The sequence below is a fragment of the Parasteatoda tepidariorum genome, chromosome 5, assembly GCF_982258835.1.
Source record: "Parasteatoda tepidariorum strain Cologne lab strain chromosome 5, Ptep-v5.0, whole genome shotgun sequence".
In the NCBI taxonomy this organism is placed as follows: domain Eukaryota; kingdom Metazoa; phylum Arthropoda; class Arachnida; order Araneae; family Theridiidae; genus Parasteatoda; species Parasteatoda tepidariorum.
In genome coordinates, this window is record NC_141759.1 from 96,115,406 (window position 1) to 96,139,194 (window position 23,789).

Below are 23,789 nucleotides of genomic sequence, written 5' to 3' on the forward strand. Positions count from 1 at the left end.
TTTGGAAGGCATGGGGTGATAAAAGCTTAAATATCTTGAAGTTAAGTTAAGTAAATTTCAAAAAAAAAAAAAAAAAATCTGATGATTATAAAGAGTTTTTTTCTCTTTCACTTTTGCAATTTTAAGGAAAAATACCCCCAAACCCCACCTCGCAGCAATTTTTCATGTATTAAAACTTTGCAAGACTCTAACCTTGATAAGAAATTTAACGGCTTAAATAATAACACTGTGGAAAGCAAATGTTTTGTAACATTTATACGAGTACTTGAGGCTTCCTAATTCGGGTTTCAAATCTAAAACTATTTCTTTCCGAATACTACAAATTATTTTAAAAAATTGTGTTTTTAGTTAAGTTTATTTGCATGTGAATGTACTGGTTTATAAAGATGGCATAGATTTATGTACATACACTTTTCTTCTCCATTGACAACAAACATTAAAAAACTCATTGAACTTTAACGTAAACTGAAATGTATTATCCCTTCATTCTACCACTTCCTAAGTAGTAGAGAAGGGGGGAACGCTTAGTATTTACTAGAGTGAATTTTAACAAATATAGGTGTAAGGAATACATATAATAATTGAATTACAAAAAAATTGCAGCTTTTAGCGAGAAATTGACTACATATTTGAAATAAGTGAAGCGAAAATATCTAAGACTCGTTCTAAAATTTCACACAACAGAAAAAAAATCTACCTCCTTGCTGCAACAGTTTATGTTTGAGCCGTGGTGGCTCAGGGGATGGAGCACTCGCCTCCTAATGAGGTGAACCATGTTCGAATCCTAGCGACAACTGGTTGATACGAACTCTGCACTTGATTCATACCGACCACAGTGCTGACGTGAAATATCCACAGACGGATCATGGGTTAGAGTCCCCTTGCCGTCAGGCTAACTGTGCGAGGTTTCTCTCACCATAAAACGCAAATGCTAGTGCCATCAAAAAGTCATACATTTTTTAGTAATACCTGATCCAGAAGGAATTACAAGGAATTGAACATTGGTAAGCGTTAACTCAAAATTGGGTCAGCTGTTCAGTGACGATTAAAAAAACCCAAACAGTTCATGTTTAACAGAACTTTTCAGCTTGTTTCTCTGAAGAAGTTTAATGGTGAAAATACTTTTTTTCCTCCTTTTAATCAAATTCATTACCATAAAATTATCAAAAATTGTTAAACATGAGAGGGGTTTACTACTCTGAGTACTGCACTAACTTGGCTCACTACTACTATTGGGTCGCTAGTTTGCACTACTATCTCCGACCGGGCTTGCACTTCAGAGAAAAAAGGGGTAATACAGCTATAATATATGAGCGTTTCATCACGTGACTGCCTTTATTTATTTTATTACTCTACCCTGTTCCGCCCCCGCCGGGGGGCATTCAAGGAAACTGTCTTTATTTATGAAAAAACACAACTTTAATATGACACGAACGATGCTCCTGCATACGCATCGTATAACTTCAAATGTGGAAATTTTGGCAGAGCTCAAAGACTTCACTAAACTGTTACACCAGGAAACAGATTTTTGAATGGATATTAGAACTTTGCGCATCACTTATTTCAAATCTTTACTCGGTCTACAGTTTTTATGTAATATCTTTCTAACCAGGATTCTTTAAAATGTACTCGAGTGAATATTAAATGACTTTTTTTCTCTATAGTACGTGCTCCTCTTCTTAAACGTAGGGAGTAGTACAAAGGTGATACTACATTTTAATTTGTGAGGCCATTCGTTTAAGTAATATATTTTTTGCCTTGAGTGTTATTTTCAAATTAGAAGGCAAGGCTATATATATGTATATAAAGCAATACGCTCTTAACTTGCACATCATTTGGCAAAAAAAAAAGAAAAGAAAAAAAGAAGCTTAACTAAAATTATTATTTAAAAAAAAATCATCTTTCGGACAAAAATAATTTAAGTCTTGAAATCTCCACTCTCGAATTAGTTAAGATCAATCATTTCCATAAATGGAACCAAAAATTCTTTCTCCAGTGTTATCAGTTCATATACTTGTTTATTTAGTTGATAAAATGTTTTACCTTTTACCGATATATTTCTTTATTTTTTTTTGTAGGTCAAATCAATACTAAATCAAGTAACACATATGAAAGTATAAAATTTGCTCTTACTTTTAGGGATGCCACGGGCGAACTAAAAACGTTAAAAGTGGTAATTAATAAACAGCAAAAATCTATTAAACCAGATTTTTTTGACTAATGCCTGTCTGGGGAATGAACTTCCGTCAACACAGGCATCCGAAGAGCAGATTATAGTTTGTCTAAGTTAATTCCTCTCGCCACAAAGTCTGTGGCTGTCTGGTGCTGTGGAAACAAGAATGGGTCATTTTAGGGAGGGTAGCTTCACTCTAGGATTAACGCAATAGACCGAAGAAAGTGACTCCCTTTCTCTCGCCGACCCGACCCCACACCCCTACTTGAAATAGTCATACCTCGTTACCATAGTCACCGCCATAGATTCAGACGAATGTCTGGAGGAGTTCTTATTTTAGACAAACTATAGTTGGCCACTCTTTCAGGGACACCATATTAGGTGGGCCAACGTTGCTGTCACAGTAAGGACAGATAATGAAAAAACATCCATGCCTTGCCCGGGATTCGAACCCAGAACCTTTCTGATGCAAGGCCTATTAAACCAGATTAAAATTTGGAACTTTGTCTTGTATATTTCTTCCAGTTTACAATTGAAAGTAAATGCAAAGAATAGTTTTGATAATAAATATAAATATTTTGCAATGTATGTTGGTAGTTACGATTGAATAATTAAATAAATAAAGATAAATTGAGTTTTGAACTCTTTTTACATTTTTATCAGTCCGTGTCATCCCTGTACTTTAAATATTTAAGAAAAAAATCTCCTGTTAAAATTGGGTAATTTCAATTTGCAGGGTGGCCACAGGGGACTAAAAATTTAAGAATCGGTAAAAACTTAATTCATTTTTTATTTTTCTAATTTATATAATTATTGAATCGTAACTACCACCAATACATTCATTGTGAATTATTCATATTTAAAGTAAAATTTTACTTAAAATTTCTTTAATAGTAAAACTAAAAGAAATATGAAAGAAAAATTTGCTCATTTCAATTTCTTTTAATAGATTTTTGATTTTCATGAATCACCACTTTTAACATCATTATTCGCCTGTGGCTTTCCTGAATTTGAGTCTTCTTAAAAGGAAAATTGTTCTCATAGTACTATAATTTACACTGAAGAGCCAAAAAAACTGGTATATCTGCCTAATATCGTGTAAGGCCCCCGCGAGAACTCAGAAGTGCCGCAACACGACATGGCATGGATTCGATCAATGTGTGAAGTAGTGCTGGAGATAATTATTGACACCATGAATCCTTCAGGGCTGTCCATAAACCAGTGGGAGTAAGAGGGGGTGGGGATATCTTCTGAACATCACGTTGCAAGGCATCCCAAATATCCCAGCGATGTCGTAGATTTGATGTTTTACAGCATTTCCGATACTCACGGTATACTCCTGAAATGGTCGTACGTGAAAATCCAAATTTCATTGCTATCTCGGAGATGCTATGTTCTATCTCCCGTGCGTCGACTATAACACCGCGTTCAAACTCACTTAAATCTGTATAACCTGGCATTGTAGCAGCAGTAACCGATCTAAGAACTGTGCTGGACACTCGTTGTCTTATATACGCGTTGCCGATCGCAGTGCTGTACTTTGATTAGCTCCATACCCCTTTATTTGCATACTCATGCCTGTACCAGTTTTTTTGGCTCTTCAGTGTACTATATATTTTGATTTATTAATAGTAATAACAAGAGATTTAAAAAAAAGAAAGAAAAAAAGGAATAGTTTAATACACTTATAAAAATATAATTTTTATTATTATAATGTTTGCAGCCAGAATATTTTATTTTCTCTAAATTTATAAATACAGCTCCAAAGGTGATAGATGCCAACTTGATCCGGACAGCAAATATATATTTTAAAGTGGTAGTTTATGAATGGTGATTCTTTGTTTAATAAATTCAATATAGTAGATTTTTATCCACCACTATTTCTAAATAATTCGTAGGCTTATATAATTCACCACTTTAGAGTACTTACAACATATTACACCTATTAAAAAGCAAGCAAAAATAGTCAAATATTTGCAAAATTTACCTAGTAGTTACTTACGGTTTTTTTAATTCTTTTTTCGCGTCCGGAGCAGTTGGCATCTCTGTAGGTATGAAATTTTACTTCCATGGTGAAAGCTAATATTGTGAAATTTTCAGGTTCTTTACAACAAAATCGATACCATTTATTAAATTTTCCGTGTGCGTAGGCTGATTACTTTGTACGGTAGTTAAAAATTTTACTCAGCGGTAATCAAAATAATTTATGAGGGGCACATTTTCTAAACATTTAATTACTTTGCCAACACTTTAAGGCATTTTTGCCAAACGAGAGATTATTTATTTGCCGATGTGAAAAAAACCATTTGTTTAACACCAAGTTTTGATTTTAAAGCTTAAATGTTGCTGCAATAAAAGACATATTTATCCATGACCATACTAGATGGAAGGTCTGTTATACTTCACAAATGCCTGGGGTTTCTTAAATAAATGTTTATACTGAAATAATCATGCCAATACCCTTAAATTTTATTAAGATCAAATTAAAGTACTGACAATCTATATATATATTTCTCTTACACGGCACCAAAAAAAAGTCTCATAACAACTCCCCGAATGGCAACGTTAGAAAATCGACCAATGATTGATGATAAAAATGTCACATGGCAAATGTCACATGAGGTGGCTCAACATATAGCTTTTAAAAACGGAAACAATAACCAGAGTGAGCATTATCAGGTTGTTCAATTCAGATTCATGCCCTAAAAACATGATAATATTTAATTTAAACTCAATTAGGAATTAATTAGGCTGGCCTTCTCTATGACTATAAATAAGTCACAAGGTCAGACTTTTGAGAAAATCAGTTTAGTATTGACTAAACAAGTTTTTAATCATGGACAACTTTATGTTAGCCTGTCAAGAGTTAGCCTGTCAAGCCTTTCAGTAATTGCTCCAAGATGCCAAATCTATAATTGTGTTTTCAAAGAAATGCTAAATGCTTAGTGTTAATTTCTTAGAGCTTTGCAGAAAAAAATGCTTTTTGGAAAAAATTTAATTGAAACTTCTATTGGCAGTAGGCAAGGGGAACTGCCAAAATCAAAACTCACCGATTAGAAATGCAGCATGGCGACCTCCACGTGATATTTCTCGGGTAATGCTGACAGCCATGCATTTTAATTTATTGTATGTAAAACATCCATATTTTGTTCTAAAATGTTATGTACTTTATCACAAAAGTTAACTAATATAGAAATTGATTTCAATAATGCTGATCACCAAAAAATATTTCATTTGGCGATAAAACAAATTTTTGTGTTCTTGAAAATGAAAGACTTTTTGAGGGTTATTATCTCACAAGGAAAAGTTAGGGTTTAAAGTTTATATTTTTAAATAATAATTTTTTTTCTCTAAAACATTCAGAATTTCTAGCATTAACTAATTTATTATACACATTTAGTTGAATTTAGGTGAGTAACTGCAATATTTGATAATTTATTTTGCTAATATGTTTCTTATTTAGCTAATGTTTTGATTTTTTCAGTACAATTTAAATAGCTAATATACTTTTTTAAAAGCCAATAAGAACATTGATAGAATTCATCTACGTAAGTACAATACTATGTCTTTGATAAAATACTATGTCTTTGATCATAATATACTATGTCTTTGTGCTAGAATATTGTATTAATTGGCGAGCGAGCGCAGCGACCCATGGTTCACTGCGTGAACCACACAGGATTGCGTAGCAATTCTCGGGGATTGGCGAGCGTTAGCGAGCAGGGGGCGGAGCCTCCTAGTTTAATTATAATTCTGCTGTCACAAGAACGAGAAATTCACGGTTACGAAGTTCTTAATGCATACTATATTGGCAGTGCTACAATAATGATACTTAAGACTACGCCAACTTTTAAAAACCAAAAGATTCTAAAGTCTGTTTACAGATGGCATGTTTTATATACTAGTAAATTGAAGTTTAATAATTATAGTGGTAGTTACGCCACAAAAGTTTCAATTAATAGATGTTTCATATTATTACTTGTATGTTATATAATATCACTTATTCTTATATAAATTAAAGGCTAAACAAAGAAAACTATGAACTGGAATTTTTACTTGTAATAAATTTTTTTAATATTCCAAACTACGTTTTACAAAAATTTATTTTTTAAAGTCTATCCCTACTTAGGTCAACAAAGAAAAATTTTATTTTAGTTACTTTTTATTAAATAGTCATTTTTTTCCTTCCATATAAAACTAAAATTAATTAATTACATTTAATGAATGAATTAATATTTGAAAAAACTGCATTAACATCAAGTGCCATACACTACATGCTTAAAAAATTGTATTTGTCGTTGAGTGTATGAATAAAAAGTATTCTTTTAACGATTGAAAATTTGAACAAGATATAGGGAGAGTGTGACCTAATAGTAATAATTGAATAAAAATGTCAAACAGAACACAAGAAAAGATGTTTTAACCCTTTGACTACGAATTTAATAAAAATGATTTTTTTGTCCCGTTTATTATTCAAAAAGACAAAATAGGTCACAAGTAAGGCAAATTTAGTATTTGGGATTTTTCTAACAAGCGGTTATCAATTTAGAGGCTGGGACATATATGTCCCGGGCGTACTTATTGGTGGAATACATGTGTCCCTCCTGTAGTGATCGACTTACTACAAGCACATCTATCATTCCGGAAAAATTTATTATATGGACTTTTTTTTTACATGGTACGATACAGGGTGAAGCAATCTTTGCATAACCCGACATTACACATTGGACAACTCATATTTTTGTTCTTTTGAAAAAATATGAATGGACATAACGATCCCAATGAAGAATACGAGTGGGATATATGTGTCCCAATGAAGAGTACTAGTGGGATATATCTGTTCCAGAGCAAAATCACAATGCTATTTCATGCAAGAAACTCTTTAGCGCCATCTGGGGGATATTTGACGCAACGTATACTTGGTTTCACTCTACGACTGGTACATATTGCAATGAGTTTCTAAGGGCTTTTCACCCCATTAGTAATTTTTAGTGGCCAAAGGGTTAAGTCCTGTTCCTCCCCCCCCCTCTAAATTAGAATCTGTCCCGGCTGTAAACTGCAAAATGTGTTCGAGAATTAATTGATAAAATTTTGTCTGAATAAAGATAATTTTTTGTGGCAATAAATTAATTTTGTAAAAAGCAAAAACACAAAGAAGCAAATAAAATAAAAGTAAACTTTAATGACATAAAATAAATTTTAATAAAACTAACATAAAACAAATTTAAAGAGAAACAGAAATGTGAAGCATCACAAGTTTGACTAGCAGAAATAAGTGAAAATCATACAAAATAAAAATAATAAAATTAACAAAATGTGAAATAAACAAATTAATTTTGGACTTATTTTTCAGAGAAGCGACTAACAGTCAATCAAATAAAAACATATTCAGTAAACACAGAACAACCATAAAAATAGTTATTACAGTTTAGTTATTGAATATTAGAAAGAAATGCAAATTTTTAAATTTGATTCAATTAGTAAACTCTCTTTTACGTAAAGGAAATTTTTTTCAATTTTAAAATAATTGCTTCATTTTTAAAAATAATACTACACTAATTACGGATTATTTTTAAGGGCTTTTTTGAGCTAGTTTCTAAAGTTTATTACTAGAGCTAGGTTTTATCGGTAGTTTCAGAAAATATTTTTTTAGTGGTTACTAAGGTAATTTTTTTTAAAGTTTCAATTAAAAGAATTTAGTCAACCACTACATATAAATAATTTATAAATCATAAGTCATATTAATACATAGTTTTGCTCTTAAATTCTGTTAAAAATTTTAAGAAAATCCATGTTTGTTTAATAAATATCTACTTTTAAATAAATAATCCCTGAAACTGAAAAAGGTAAGATATTACTTGAATAAAAACTTCATTCGCTTCAAATACATGTTTCAAGCGTTTAGAAACAGGCACCCATTTTCAAGATTTGCCAGAGATGAATGAAAATTCATGTGATGTAACGTGGATCTCTTTAATGCCTGACAAATCTTGAAAATGGGTGCCTGATTTTTGAGCGCTGGAAACATGTGGACGTTTATTTCTTATTTACACATTTTTGAAGTGAATGAAGTTTTTCATTTAGAAATATCTGCTTTATTTCATACCACCGTAAGAAATAACTCTCAAAACCTCAAATGTTAGAGGGCAAATTAACAAATTATTAAAATTTATAAACTGCTTCAAAACCAAAGAATGCCACAATTAAAATTTTTACAAAATATAATCTTAACAAACATTTCGACAATGTTGTTAAGATTGCAAATACAAATAATAAAAAACTTTGAGCTATTAAATAGGTGTTACTTTAAAAACTAAAAATTAACCGCTTAAAAATTAACCAATTGGAAATAGCAGTTAACAAGTTTTAAGCCCTCAAAAGTAGGCGCCCACTTTCAAGATGTGAATGAGAAAAGATGAGATGTGAATGAGACAGGAATAAGAAGAAACAAAAATGATTTGAAATAAAAATGTAAAGTTGCCATCAAAAAATGAAGGTGAGGAAGAAAAAACGGTTCTTTCTTCTCATTCACGTCTGGCGAGTCTTGAAACTGGGAGCCTATATTTGAGTGCTTGAAACTCGTTGACTGTTATTTCCAATTTGTATATTTTAGAAGCAAAAGAAATTTTTAATCCAGCAATATCTTACCGCTTCAGTTTCTTCGGTTTATTTATTTAATATTAAAGTTAGTTTTTTTTTTTCTTTAGAAAGCAGTGCCTCGGATGCGTCCTACAAAGATCAAATCCTTTATCGTTCGTAAATAGTTCAACTAGTTGCAGCAAATGCATAAAAAAAAACTCGAATTTTGAAAAGAATTGATGGATAGCGATCAAAGCACGAATTACATTAATATTTTTTTTACTATACTACTTTTGCTTTTTACGTTTATTTTTCTTGTAAAATAAATTTTTCTTCTTACTAGATTCTTCAACAGTAGATTTCTCTTCAAAATTTTCTTCGCTACGATTTAGGGAAGCAGTACGATGTCTTGGAGAATGCTGAGACTCCTAGAAGAAAGAAAAAAAAAGTACATAATAATACCTTTTAAAGAGTACCTTTTAAAAAGTACCTTTATATAAAATTCAAAACATTAACGGTCCGGGTTTAATTTCTGCGTGTGACCATATTTCCATTTTTTCCGATCGAGTCAAAATGGTTCAGAATCCATTGCACTGTTTCATGCTGGTTAAGAAATGAAAATTGACCGCCGCACATGGTTGGATCTAAATTTGAATTTATAAGATTGAAAACAAGTCATTATCCATACAAAATCCACAGTAGATTACGCGATTTTGATTTTATATTTTATTTTATAAACGTCGTTGAACAAGCGACCCAATTTCTGGGTTTACGACTACTAATGTTCAACTCCGTAGCCTTGTATTTTCGAACCCAATCTAGTAGACAAGGGAACTCCTGGATTAAGTACTGGGAGAAATTTGCCTTCGTGGAGGACGTTTTGATGGAACTAACCCGCATTTCCGTTACATAGAAGGAAAGACAGCGAGAACCTCCTACCGTTAGCCTGACTGCAAAGGGATTCCAACCCATGATCCATCTACCACTGAGGATATTTCTCGTCAGCGCTGTGGTCGGTGCAAGCCGGATGTGGATTCGTACCAATCAGCCATCGCTGGGATTCGAACCCGGTTCACCTCATTGGAAGGCGAACGCTCTATCTTCTCAGCCATCGCGGCTCAAGCCTGATTTTGATTTCATTCATTCAAGAAAGCGCGTGGATAGCCTGGTAGGCAGGAAGTTGCACTCGTGTTCGTGAGAACCGGAAATTCGAATTCAGCTGGCTGAAGAATCCCTGTGTATTAGATGGTGCACATTAACTCTCTCAGGTCACAAAGTTCTCCAAGTTTCCATAACAAAGCAATACCTCTATAGATACTGAACTAGAGATTTATTGTTCTCTAGTTTCAGTCAAAATCACGATCTGTGGATGAATGGAGTATGGTTGGGTCTTATCTGCAAAACGGGTTGTGCCGTGTGTGTGGTGGAAGCAGTATTCTTAGACATAGATGGCACCACTGAAAAAACAAAAAACGCACCCTCTTCCTTAAAAGTTCGCTTGATTTTGCTGATATTGGCAAGTGGCATTAGTAACAGCAAAAAGAAAGTGTGTGACTGATATTCATTTCCAATACATGCTTTTCAGAGAAGCCAAGTTTCAACACTTTTTTTGGAAAATTTCTTCTAGGGTTAGCTAAACTTTCGTTAACCCTTTTCGGAAAAACAATTTTCAGTTGAAAATTTGAAGTAATTTAAGACATTAGTAAGTGAGGCCTTAGACAGTACATATTAACTTACGATCTATTGTTAGTATATGCTTTAAAATAATCGTTATTAAAAAATACAAGACGTGTAGTTAAATATAGCCCATGTCAACTAAATAATATGCAAAGTTCTATGTATTACCTTTCTGACGTGGCCTCGATATGTTCTTTCAGGATATTCTTCTTGTTCTGTAGGTTGGCTTCTGATATTTGGTTTATACCAGTGCGTGGAGGAAGATGTCGGGGTCTGGATTCGATCCTCGTCTCCTCTTCTTGAATCCTTAGCATAGGGTGAGTAGCCTTGATAATATAATATAGTTTCATAATGTGACACGTGTTATAGGTGAAAATCAATGCTTATAGGAAAAAAGCTAAATATAAAAGGTTAGATGTAAGGAAATAGGAATTTTGAAGTGAAAGAAATGAAGTGAAGAAGGAAATAATCGGTGGGATTCGGTTTTCTCCCAGCGAACAAATCTATAAACTTACAAAAAAAAAATTCTATTTATTTTGCAATAATTTTGATTTACGGATTAGTCCGTTATTGTTTAAACCTGCTTCAAAAGAGAATAAAATCGATTTAAATTGGAGGAAAAGATTAATGAATTATAGAGATGTTCAAGTCAGAGGCTTAACTAGATCAGTGTTCCGCTATCATTCAAACTATTTCCGTTTGCATTATTCCTATTGGGCAATTCGTATTCTTGACAAAATAAAAACGTATTCCCGTTAGATGCATTTGTACCTGATAGATTAGTGATAGAATTTTAGTGAACAGGTAAGTGAAGCAACGTCAGCCTAGATATCTCTAGGATGGCAATTTTTTTTCCAACTCAAAATCAAGTCTATCCGATTTCAATGCACGTGATTTCAATTTTCAAAACACATTTGTATCTTATAAAGTATTAGTTTTAAATTCGGAAATTTTTTAGTGACCATGTGCTGAACTTCTAAAATTTTATGAATCAGTATACTCTTCTTTAAAAGTTTTAGGAATTAATACGTAAAATTTTATAAGTTTTGGGAATCAGCAAGTTGAGTTTATTAGAAAATTTTAAAGTCTTAGAAACCGGTAAGATAATTTACGAACCGGTTTATAAAACTGTGTAGTTTTTAAAACCGTTTAGTCCAGTTAGATAAGTTTTAAGAATCGGTACGCTCATGTACGAATTATTAAGAATAGATACACTAAACTTCAGAAGCATCAAGAACAGTTAAGCTACTATTTTTAAGTTTTAAGAATTGGTACGCTTATGTGTGGAAGTTTTAAGAATCGGTATAATAAACTTTGTAAGTTTTAAGAATCGGCTAGTTGAATTTTAGAAGTTTTAAAAATCAGTACGCTGAACTTTAGAAATGTTAATAATCGGCTTGCTAAATTTCAGAAGTTAAAATCGGTACACTAAACTTAGAAATTGGTACGTTAAATTTTTAAAAATTGTTTTAAAAATCGGTACATAAAACTGTGTCAGTTTTACGAATCAGTATGCTCATCTACGAGTTTTCAAGAATCGGTGCACTAAACTTTAGAAGTATTAAGAACTGGTAACCTGAATTTTTTGAGTTTTAAAAACTGTCTTATCTGTGGAAGTTTTAAGAGCTGGTGCAATAAACTTTAGAAGTACAGTACAGAACCCGTTATCCGGAAATCGAAAAACCGGAAAACCAAAAAACCGGAACGAAATTCGATAAATTTTCCTGCCATTTTTTAAAAAAAAAATTTTTTTTTCCTCATAAGATTTTAGGATTTTTCCTTCTTTTTTGAAAGATGTTTACCTTAACATCATTTTGGAAATAATCATTAGTGTATTACTCCATCGTTTTTTCTTCTTTGTAAGATTATTTCCAAAAAAAAAATTTTTTTTAGTTGGGTTTAACAATTAAAAAAAACGGCTTTTTGTAGCGATTCAGAAAACCGGAAAAATCAGTTATCCGGAATACCGATGGTCCCGATCGTTCCGGATAATCGGTTTCCTACTGTATTAAGAACCGGTAGGCTGAATTTTAGAAGCTTCAATAAAAACCCTACGTGCCTACCGGAGCGTACCGACCCTAGCAGCAAAATAACTTGGACCCTTATTGGGCCAAAATTCATGAATTTTGGCTCAATAAAGGTTCAAAGAGCCGTTATTTTTCTGATATTGGCCCTATATAGAATTTTCCGATTCTCCCGATATTTTACAGCCACTTTACAACAAATATCGGTCCTATATAGAATTGTCAGATTCACCCGATATTTCATATCCATTATTTAACCGAAGTAGGTTCGATATTGGCCAATGTAGACCATATATAGGCCATTCTAGGACCAATATTAGAAGATCTAGACTTCCCAATATTGATCTCCAGGTGCATGGTCTTATAGGACCCATATTGAGCCAATTTTGAACCCAACTGGGACCAAGGTAAAATTGTTGATTGGGGACAAAAGTTTAGGTTATCAAAGTTTAGGTTTCATCCACCGTCGTAGGTTACCTTCTATTTTAGTAGGTAACTAGTTTACCTTCTATTTTACTAGGTAACTAGTTTACCTTCTATTTTACTAGGCAACTAGTTTACCTTCTATTTTAGTAGGTAACTAGTTTACCTTCTAGTTTACCTTCTATTTTACTAGGTAACTAGTTTACCTTCTATTTTACTAGGTAACTAGTTTACCTTCTATTTTACTAGGTAACTAGTTTACCTTCTATTTTAGTAGGTAACTAGTTTACCTTCTAGTTTACTAGGTAACTAGTTTACCTTCTATTTTACTAGGTAACTAGTTTACCTTCTATTTTACTAGGTAACTAGTTTACCTTCTATTTTACTAGGTAACTAGTTTACCTTCTAGTTTATTAGGTAACTAGTTTACCTTCTATTTTACTAGGTAACTAGTTAACCTTCTAGTTTACTAGGTAACTAGTTTACCTTCTATTTTACTAGGTAACTAGTTTACCTTCTATTTTACTAGGTAACTAGTTTACCTTCTATTTTACTAGGTAACTAGTTTACCTTCTATTTTAGTAGGTAACTAGGTTACCTTCTATTTTAGTAGGTAACTAGTTTACCTTCTATTTTAGTAGGTAACTAGTTTACCTTCTATTTTACTAGGTAACTAGTTTACCTTCTATTTTACTAGGTAACTAGGTTACCTTCTATTTTAGTAGGTAACTAGGTTACCTTCTATTTTAGTAGGTAACTAGTTTACCTTCTATTTTAGTAGGTAACTAGTTTACCTTCTATTTTAGTAGGTAACTAGTTTACCTTCTAGTTTACTAGGTAACTAGTTTACCTTCTATTTTAGTAGGTAACTAGTTTACCTTCTATTTTAGTAGGTAACTAGTTTACCTTCTATTTTACTAGGTAACTAGTTTACCTTCTATTTTAGTAGGTAACTAGTTTACCTTCTATTTTACTAGGTAACTAGTTTACCTTCTATTTTACTAGGTAACTAGGTTACCTTCTATTTTAGTAGGTAACTAGGTTACCTTCTATTTTACTAGGTAACTAGGTTACCTTCTATTTTAGTAGGTAACTAGTTTACCTTCTATTTTAGTAGGTAACTAGTTTACCTTCTAGTTTACTAGGTAACTAGTTTACCTTCTATTTTACTAGGTAACTAGGTTACCTTCTAGTTTACTAGGTAACTAGGTTACCTTCTAGTTTACTGGGTAACTAGGTTACTTTCTATTTTACTGGGTAACTAGGTTACCTTCTATTTTACTAGGTAACTAGGTTACTTTCTATTTTACTAAGTAACTAGTTTACCTTCGTATCCAGGGGAGCGATTTTGTTCTAAATTGGGAACATCTCGGTGTTGAACTGATTCAGGAACTACAGGTGAATACAGATGTGTTGGCGAGGGTCTCGGAGAAGTAAGATCTGATGCCACCATTGGTTGAAGGTTCGTTACTGAAGGCTCGTTATTTTCAACTAAATAAAAGAAAAATACATGACAGATTCAGTAAAAGAGTGAATACAGATAGAGATGGATTGGTCTACTACAACTCTCCAACTGAGTAGTTACAGCATTTTTGTAAAAAAAATTATCAAACAGCAGCGGTCGCCATAGCAACGAATGCAATGACGACGCATGCGCACTGCATGGTCCCATATCTCAAAAATAAACTCACCAACAAAACACATGAATAACAAAAATAAAAGTTAAAAAAAAAAGAATGTAAAAAAAGTTATCAAACATCAACTGTCGCCATAGCAACGCATGCGCACTGTTTACTATTATTCTTGAACACAGTTGAAAAGTGAGGTGACGTATAAATAATGTGCCGACGCCATCAAATCCAAAACAAGACCCATTTTGCCAATGGGTAGAAATTAAGTCTTACAGATTCGAACTCGATTATTCCCGAATGTAATTAAACCAGTTTTTTAATTATAATGTTAGTTTTCTATGATATCAGAAATTACCTGAGTCTACGTGCTGTTTCCGCACAGTTCCTCTTTTAGTGAATCTACTAGACCTAAATTCCTCATCTGAACTGTCTGTATATTCTCGGTCACTACCACTTCTTCCTAAAACCATAAAAAATTCAAGAGGTTTTTAAAATAAAAAAAATAAACAAAAATACAGCTCAGCATTTGTGTGTTCTGTTTCACTATCAACTTCTCCCAGCTCTGGTTATAAGTTGAAACGATAGGGTCAAAACACTTGTATGCAAATAAAGTGTTCAAACGAGAGCAATATATAGGATGTGTTACGAATCTTTTTGAGGTTTGAAAGTTCTACAAACGGAATATTACTAATGAATCAACAACTTTATTTTATCTGATACAAGTTTTTTTTCCCTCACAAATGCTCAACATGTGAATCTTTGGTGACGCGGCCTTCTAAAGTCGAATTGTTGCCACACTCAGAGCCGGATTATACCTTTCGTAGGCCCTAGGCACAGCCGTTTATGGGCTCTCCCCTCCTTCCCCCACTCCTCCCCTCTTTTCAAAATATATGTTAAAATTTTCTTCGTATGGAAACGTATTACGCCATTTTAGATGCATTAATTTCAGAAATGACTAAAAGGCGTAAAGCTTACAGTGGTTTGTGAGATAATTTCGTTTTTATTGTTCACAAAAATTTGCCAGAACCTGAGATTAAACTAAAAGCGCAAAATTTAGTGAAAATTTACTCATCCGATTTAGAGGAAAACTTCGTAGATGAATTTTTACTATTTTCAAATTTGTATGAACATAAATCTGCACAAGAAATGTTGAAGGCTCAATTTAAAGATAAACTTGTGAATACTTTTCCTAACGTTCACATTGCATTAAGAATATATTTGTCGATTCTTAAATCAAATGCAGAACGAAAAAGATCTTTCTCCAGATTAAAATTGATAAAAGATTATTTGCTTTCAACAATGAATCAAGATCGTTTGGCATCGCTCGCACTTATGTCTATTGAATCCGGCATTTTGCGTAGTTTGGAATTCGACAGCATAATACAAGATTTCGTTGAATCCAAAAATCGCAAAAAAGTAATATATTAGATCATAAGATTCTGCAAAATAATTTATTACCGTAAAATATTATATTTTTATTTGTATCTTCATAATTTTGTGCAAAATACACTTGTTGTTTTTAAAGCTAAATTATTTTTGTCAACAAATTTTTTTCTCCCAAGTTTTTCGTAGGCCCCTGAATTTCGTAGGCCCTAGGCACGTGCCTAGTGTGCCTATAGGTTAATCCGGCCCTGGCCACACTAGATGCAATATGGCTCGATTCAATTGTTCTTTCGTCAATATGGAACAACTGTGGTTAATGACACAGTGACAGGAAAATTAGGCGTCTTTCATTTTCCCACAAGACGGGGCATCCCTTCCATTATCAGGCAGACGTTCAGGATTTATTAAATAATGAGCCTGCTCGTCGTTGGATTGGACGAATGTCGGACGACGGCAATCAACTTTTTTCACGGACACCGTGCTCTACAGACTTAAACTCCCTGTGATTTTTTTTAATGTATTTACATCTTTAACATTTGCGTGTTCGTGCCCTCTATGTCAGCATTGATCGTGACCTGTTGCAGTGAGTTCGGCAAGAATTTGACATTGTAACTGGCGTTTTATTCCTGGTGGCGGAATATAGCCCTACCAGCTTCCGATCCATGGGTACCCATTTGTCTGGGAATTAAAAGCGGTATGCGAGCAATGCTGCCTACATTGCAATTGCTTTTTAGATCACCATGATGATAATCTAACCGCTTAAGCTTGGGCCATTGATTGCTGTTTGGTTTGTTGGTGCTAGTGCCGTCGCCCATCTTAACCTTCGAATGTCAATATTTTTGTAAATTTCGTGTAATTCTGTATTTATTCTTCTCCAAATTTCATTTTCTTGTACAACTCCAAAAATATTTCTTAAAATCTTTCTCGGAAAAGTTACCTGGGTTTCTTAACCTCTTTTCATCAATATCCAAGTTTCAGTTGTGTAAGTTAAAACAATAATGTTGCATAATATTTTGACAAGTACAAGAATTTAAAACTTGTTAAAACATTAAGCAATATGTAGTTTGTCATTAAAATAAAGAAATTTTAAGGTTAATTTATTACTGTACCATTATTGCTGTTTATTTCTTAGTTAAAAACATGTCAATTCTGTAGTATTTATCGTTCTGCTTAAAGAAATTCATATTGTAATATTTTTTTTCTTTCTTTGAATTCAAAACACTAAGAATCCACTGTAATTATAATGTAATTTGATAAATATTTTTTTGAAAAAAAATAGTCATTTGTGATGGCTATATTTACCTTTAGTTTGGAGATTTGGGTTATATGAGCGCAAGGGTGTATTTTGCTCATGGGATTTAAGGGGTGTTGAAGGCGTCGAACTGTATTTGCTGGGCTCTGTTTTCCTACTAGGCAGAATATATTTTGGCAAACCTCGGTAAAACCAAGCTCCTGATTTCTTCCAAGTCTGCAAAACAAAATAAAAAATTCTGAAAAATAAAATACGCTTGAAAGTATCATTGGTATGCTTTAATATCATTAATACGCTTGAGATTAACATTATGTTGAGTATCATTGATACGCTTGAGTTTAAGATTGCTACGTTTGATAGTAACATTGATACACTTAAGTATTATTGATACACTTGAGAGTAACATTGATACGCTTGAGTATTATTGATATGCTTACGAGTATCATTGATATGCTTGAAGAAAATGCTCTAACCTTCATCTTTTATTTCAATATTAATTTCAGTGAATGAAGAATGGCCATTTGGTTATATTTTACATAGATAATTAACGCATAATGATTTACGTTATTTCATTTGTTAAATATGCGATGAAAGAGCTGAACTTAAAAGCTAGCTTTTTTTTAAAAAAAAAATTATGCTGAAGAATAATTTCGAAATTAAGAAGTAAATTAAAATTTTTAAGTAACTAAATTTAGTTACTGATATTAGTAGCGAATAATAGTTCGAATAATAGTTTTGGTTTAGCGCGCCTGACTACGAAGCCAATGGCTGCGGGTTCGAATCCCGCTCTGGGCACGGATGTTTCTCTCTCCATGTGTTGTCCTCTGTTGTGTGTGATGTGTGAATGTGACCCACCCTATAAACTATTTGTGGCAGTGTGGCGTGAGTAATGCTGCTCGCCTCCGTGACTTTGGTTCACAGGTGCCCACTGGGTAACGTAAAATGAGTAACAATTCCGGCATTTTCTAAGGTGAAGAATAATGTTCAGTGCGTGCCATTTGAAAAAAAAAAAGATTTGGAATAAAGATTTCTTTTAATGTAAATATACATTTGCTAACCATAGAAAATAGGGGCTGAAATATTAAGCTTGATTCCAGAAAAAATTGATCACTAAAGAGAAAATAAGGTAAGACTCGCATGATAGACAAAATACTAAATTGAAATTGACAATAATTTATCCTCAAGATATCGACTAACTTCAGCGAGGAAAAAGTTTACAGCAAGTTAGTTTCTTAATTTATTGTACTCAAGTGAAACTAAAACTTAAATATATCTCCAAATTTTATGATTTATTGCTAGGAGAATAAGTGTAAATCGCTCTTGAAACACGTTATAAGTTCAACTTACACTAACGGATTCGCATATTACGTACAAGCACTAATATATCGCCAATTTGAAGAGTTTGGCGATATTCCATTTCATTTCCAAAAAGAGGCAAACTCAGTATTTTCTTCGTTTCCAGCTTCCAAACAACTTATATCAAAGAAATCCCATATATCTTTGAGGATAGAGGGTTCGTCTCCCAATGAGGTGACCTATGGTCGATCCAGCGTTTTTTGTCCATATGAATTTTATAGCAGGCTTGCATCAATCATAGTGCAAACGTAAAATATCCTCAATTGTAGACGTTTCATGGCTTGGAATCACCTTATCGTCGAGCTAATCGTATGAGGTTTTCTTAGTTTACCCCTTCATATAATGCAAAGACAGGTGAGTTTTATGAAAAGCTTGCCCAAATGTTTAATCCAGGAGTTCCATTTTGATCTGGGTTGAGTTCTAAATTACAAGGCTACAGAGTTAAGTCGTAAACCCAAAAATGGGTCAGCTGTTAAACTTTAATGAAATAGAATGCTGAAGTCATTACGTCAAATCTACAAGAAATGAAGACAAAAAATTGCTCTGAGGCTTGCTGTGTAATCACCATTGAATCCAGGGTTAAAATTCTGTTGTCATCAAGTTGACTATGAAAGTTCAAGTGGTTGTAAAATCAAACCACTTGCCTATTGAGGGTGAGTTATACTTTAGTCTTTTTCGATCATATTTATCGCATTTTTCCAACGATAAGATCTTTGTATTTGAAAACGTGAGTTCAAAATCACGAGTTAATGAGTTCTAATGAGTGATAAGTAATGAATAGAATTTTAAGTGATGTGCGATTTATAGATTAAACGCTTAATGTTAAAAGATGGTGACAATAGGCACTAAAAAAAATTCATAAGGATTAAACACCTGCTTTCCGCTTTGCTTTATGGATTTAATATTGAAAGAAAGCAATCAACAGATTACAGTTAACATAACATACTGCATAACATACTATAAATAATACACTGTTCTGTTCATTACTAACTATAATTAAGGTATTAGTGACGTACCTCTCTCGTCTCAGCACAGATTCGGCACAAAAACAGCGGTTCTTTATGAGCACTTAATGTTTCTAAACCACATTTTGAGCAGACCGCCTGTAAGAAAAAGGAAAACAAATTGAAGTGGAAAAAAACTTAAAAATGTCAAATTATTTAAAGTTTAAAAACAAGAACTGAAACAAAATTAGAACACCGAAGTAAAATTGAAAAGTGTACCGAACAAAATATTAACTAATCCCCTCAATACCCATACGTTTGGGATCATAATGAAACAGCCATAATTCTGGGATCATAATGAAACACCCATACATCCGGGATCATAATGAAACACTCCTATCTCTGGGGTAAAAATGAAACACCCATATATCTGGGATCAAAATGAAACATCCACATAATGTAGCACCTATATATCTGCGATCATGATGAAACACCCATAAATTAGGGATAATAATGAAACACTGTGGAGAAACTGGAACTAGTAACGCCCCCTAGCGAGAAACTAGATAAAAAACTCAGAGACAGAGAGTGAGTGGTAGCGAACGAACGGTAGAAAGCCTGCCATGCAGAGCTCCTAATTTTCTTCTTCATATATGTTTTATATGTTTTGTTTGTGAATGTGTTGAGTGCTAACTATAGTCATGTTTTATAAAATAAATAAAAGTTAGCTAGCCGTTGTTTTAATTCCCCCCTAAGCACCACACGTCACAACACTTATAAATCAGGGATCATAATGAAATACCCATAAATCTGTGATCATAATGAAATAAACATATATCTGGGATCATAATGAAAGCATTCCTTTACAAACAACGTTGAAAAAATATGAGATAATAGCATCACATGAAAAAATAATAGTATTAGCCAAAAGTGAAGATAAGTAATAAAAAATGGTAATCCTATTACGAGCAACTGTTTGGGCAATTAAGCAACTCTATCGGCAACTCCGAACTGCGAAATTGCCTTTAGAGTTGAGGCTCTTATTTTTCTCTCCTGTGATATCCGTATTATTTAAAAGAGTCTCAAAAAAAGATCAATAGGTCTAAAAAGGTTATTAGATCCGTTTTTGATCCCGCAGTGGACTGATCGTTAAGACACGGTTCCCAGCAGATCACCGAAGTCAAGCATCACTGGCTACGGTCAGTGTGCGGGTGGGTGACCACTTGGATCAGTCTGCGTAGAGACCGAGGGTGTGCGGTATGGGTCCTCGTTAAACTGTTCTACCGTAAAGTGCTCGACTTCGCGCGCAGGTCGTCGGGTTACCGAAGCGGGGGTGCCATCCCCTCCGCAGAGGATCAAAAATGTGATGGCATGTCTTCGGATCATTCTCCGGGATGTTTCCCAGACCGTCGCCAATAGCCCATTGTGCAGCTCTAGTGCGACGTAAATTAACAACAACAACAGACCCGTTTTTGGCGACGTCGCATTTTGTAGCCATACAGTCATCAACATAAGACCACAATGAGGCTTTTAATTGTGATTTCACCGTGCAACGAAGATTTGGCATAGTCTCGTCAAAACTATGTCACACGGTGACCATGTTAAGACGTGAATATGCCACATCTTTGTCACTCGGTGATCCTGCTGAGACGCAAATATGTCGCAGTTACGTCATACCTTGACCCTTTCGAGACGTGAATATGTCACAACTTCGTGACTCGCCGACGTCTCTGTGACAAACAAGTGTCTGATAGTAGTCTCATGTTGACGTCGAGATATATCCGTATAAAGATCAAAACCACCGACATGTGCATAAAATTTCATGTGTTAACTGAAAAATAACATAGCGTGAAATTACCTTAAGCACCAATACGTGACGTTAAATAGACGTGTCCTTTAGGACAGTGCTGTGAAATTTGGCTGTAATTCGATATGGCAGCAGAAGATCATCGTGAGTGCATTTACTAACAGCGCGACATCGGGTCAAGTCCACACCTTCTAGAAGAAGGAAGGCCTCAGCACGGATCAATTTAGTAGTCCGATCTAGCGAAGTTAACTGCGCAGTAGATGAAAAATAAGAAAGATGTCATTTCGTTAGGGGTACTAAGCTGCGCAGTGGTTGAAAATACGAAATATGTCATTACGTTTGGACTACTAAAGGATATTTATGGTAACCCGTGCTCAGGCCTGCTCTTATTTAGGAGGTGTTGGTCAAGTGCCTCTCTTGACTATATTGGTTGGACTCTACATGACTGAAAAACTGTAGCCTGGTCAGATGAGTCGCGATTTCAGCTGGTCAGAGCTGATGTGGAAGATGGATGACAACAAAACTCACTTTTTCACAATCTTTGCACAGCTGTGACTGTCCTAGTATTCCGAACTCTTCAGCACAAAGAACGCACTGGGTTGAACCATTCCCCATAGCATTCTTTTTCATATTGTCCAATCTATCAACAAGTCTCCTGAAAAAATACACACAGATAATGCTTTATCATTAGCAGTGTTTAAGACGTGGATACACAACTAGTTGCCAACTTGCCCCATTTAGTAAAAAAATATTTTTAAGTGGTAACGATATTTTTCCACCACTACATATCAAAAATTTAAAGTATCAACTTTATTGTACGTAGCTTATGGGGACAGTTTAACGCCTCAGGGTCTGATCAGGGGTAAGCTAATCCCTGTAACATAAGTGAAGACTGCAACCTGGCACGAGTGGTAATTACCAGGACGGCCGGGTCTCTACTTTAACCCTTTCGCGCCGACTGTCACAAATACGCGCCAGCATAAAACCGTATTAACCAGGGTAAAAAGCAGGGCTCGAAAAAACTCAAAAATTTTACCCGTCCCCGAGGACGGCTTGTCCAACAATGTACCCGTCCTCCTTGGAAACTAACCCGTCGCTTCTAAATAAATAAAAATGTAATTTTCTCTTATTTATTACAAACATTTATATAAATTACACAATGAATTGTTACTAGGATTACAAATACTAGGATTGCATTATACAGTAATAAAAGGAATACTAGGTAACTAATAGGAACCTAGTATTTCTTTTACGAAATAATTTATTTCCTTTATGAAATAATTTATTTCTTTTATGAAATAATTTAAATGACAAATGTCAAGTTATCTGGAATGTCAATTTATCCGAGGGTAATGCGTTTTTTAAATGAACCAAACATGACGTTTGCCAGTTCCACAATCAAGCTAGTGATTTACAGAGGTTTCTGCACAAAAATCTGAAAGGGGTTTTCCATTTAGGTATATGTTCATAATTGTATTTAACGCTTCTTGTTTAAGACCAGTACGTAATGCTTTTTTTTCTTTTTTTTGTAAGTTCATTGCTGAAAAGTCCGTTTCAACCGCTGCAGTATGGGAGACAGAGAAAACACCAATTCCACCATGCGCAGTATGTTGCTGTATTTCTAGATTAGAGGGTCATTTTAAAAGTGAGGAACTAGACTCTTGTAAGATAATAAAAATTGAAAATGTATCACCAACATGGAAAAATGGCCGTCCTCGCGTACGTCGGATTCAAGAAATTCGTTGTCCGCGGGGAATATTTGACCGCCGAGGACGGGCGGACGGGTGTTTTTTCGAGCCCTGGTAAAAGATAAAACTGGTAATCAAAGTAATTCTTTAGCAGTTTATTTGTGGGCGGAGTTATAATTGTTTGATTTATTTAATTCACCATTACTTTAGTTCAAAATAAAACTATTTAACTATACTTTGAATTAACATTGATTATATATCAATTGCTTTATAGCTAAATTGACCACAAAATTTTACAGCGACGCAAAAACATGCACCACATCAGATTTCAATAAATTGTTCGATATTGATATAATCTGTGATAATTCGAATTTCAGCCCAATTACCGCCTTTTTATGCTCAGACTGCATACTATCAAAATACTATTAACTTTATCATACAACTCTACTCAAGGGGATCTCCCCATTCCAAAGATGATTTTCCCTTCAAAACTAAAGATTTACTTCTTTAAGGACTTGACTTGTTGTTACAACATACTACAACTTCAAAGATATATAGGACCTCCCAGAATACAACAAAACAGAATCGATGAATCGGTTAGTGGCGCTTCGCGCCAAACGCCGAGATAACCCCAATATCCAGCATCCAGCAACATTGATTATATATATGATTAAACTAACAATAATTAAAGTAAAAGCGAAGTAAGTCTGTCAAATTAGCAACGACTACATTTAAGTTACCGTTTTTTATTTAATTACAACTTGATTCTGACTTTGTACGAATGCTTTTCTGAATCACCTGTCCCCAAGGGGTTAACAGAGACCCTCCAACTTATGAGGATTTTGAAAATAA

The 23,789-nt window shown here is 33.9% G+C and overlaps 1 protein-coding gene across 2 annotated transcripts in view; it reads right to left on the reverse strand.

The window, feature by feature from the left end:
• LOC107443541 (rabphilin-3A) overlaps window positions 1–23,789 on the reverse strand; it is a 105,939-nt gene that overhangs the window by 31,735 nt on the left and 50,415 nt on the right. For both annotated transcript variants that reach the window (XM_087164563.1, XM_087164562.1), the window contains exons 5-11: window positions 21,778–21,904; window positions 19,515–19,601; window positions 17,193–17,358; window positions 14,863–14,967; window positions 14,203–14,367; window positions 10,598–10,755; window positions 9,093–9,180 (exon numbers count right to left, since the gene is read on the reverse strand). In XM_087164563.1, the coding sequence (XP_087020689.1) occupies window positions 9,093–9,180; window positions 10,598–10,755; window positions 14,203–14,367; window positions 14,863–14,967; window positions 17,193–17,358; window positions 19,515–19,601; window positions 21,778–21,904 (896 nt within the window). The remainder of the gene's footprint in view (window positions 1–9,092; window positions 9,181–10,597; window positions 10,756–14,202; window positions 14,368–14,862; window positions 14,968–17,192; window positions 17,359–19,514; window positions 19,602–21,777; window positions 21,905–23,789) is intronic.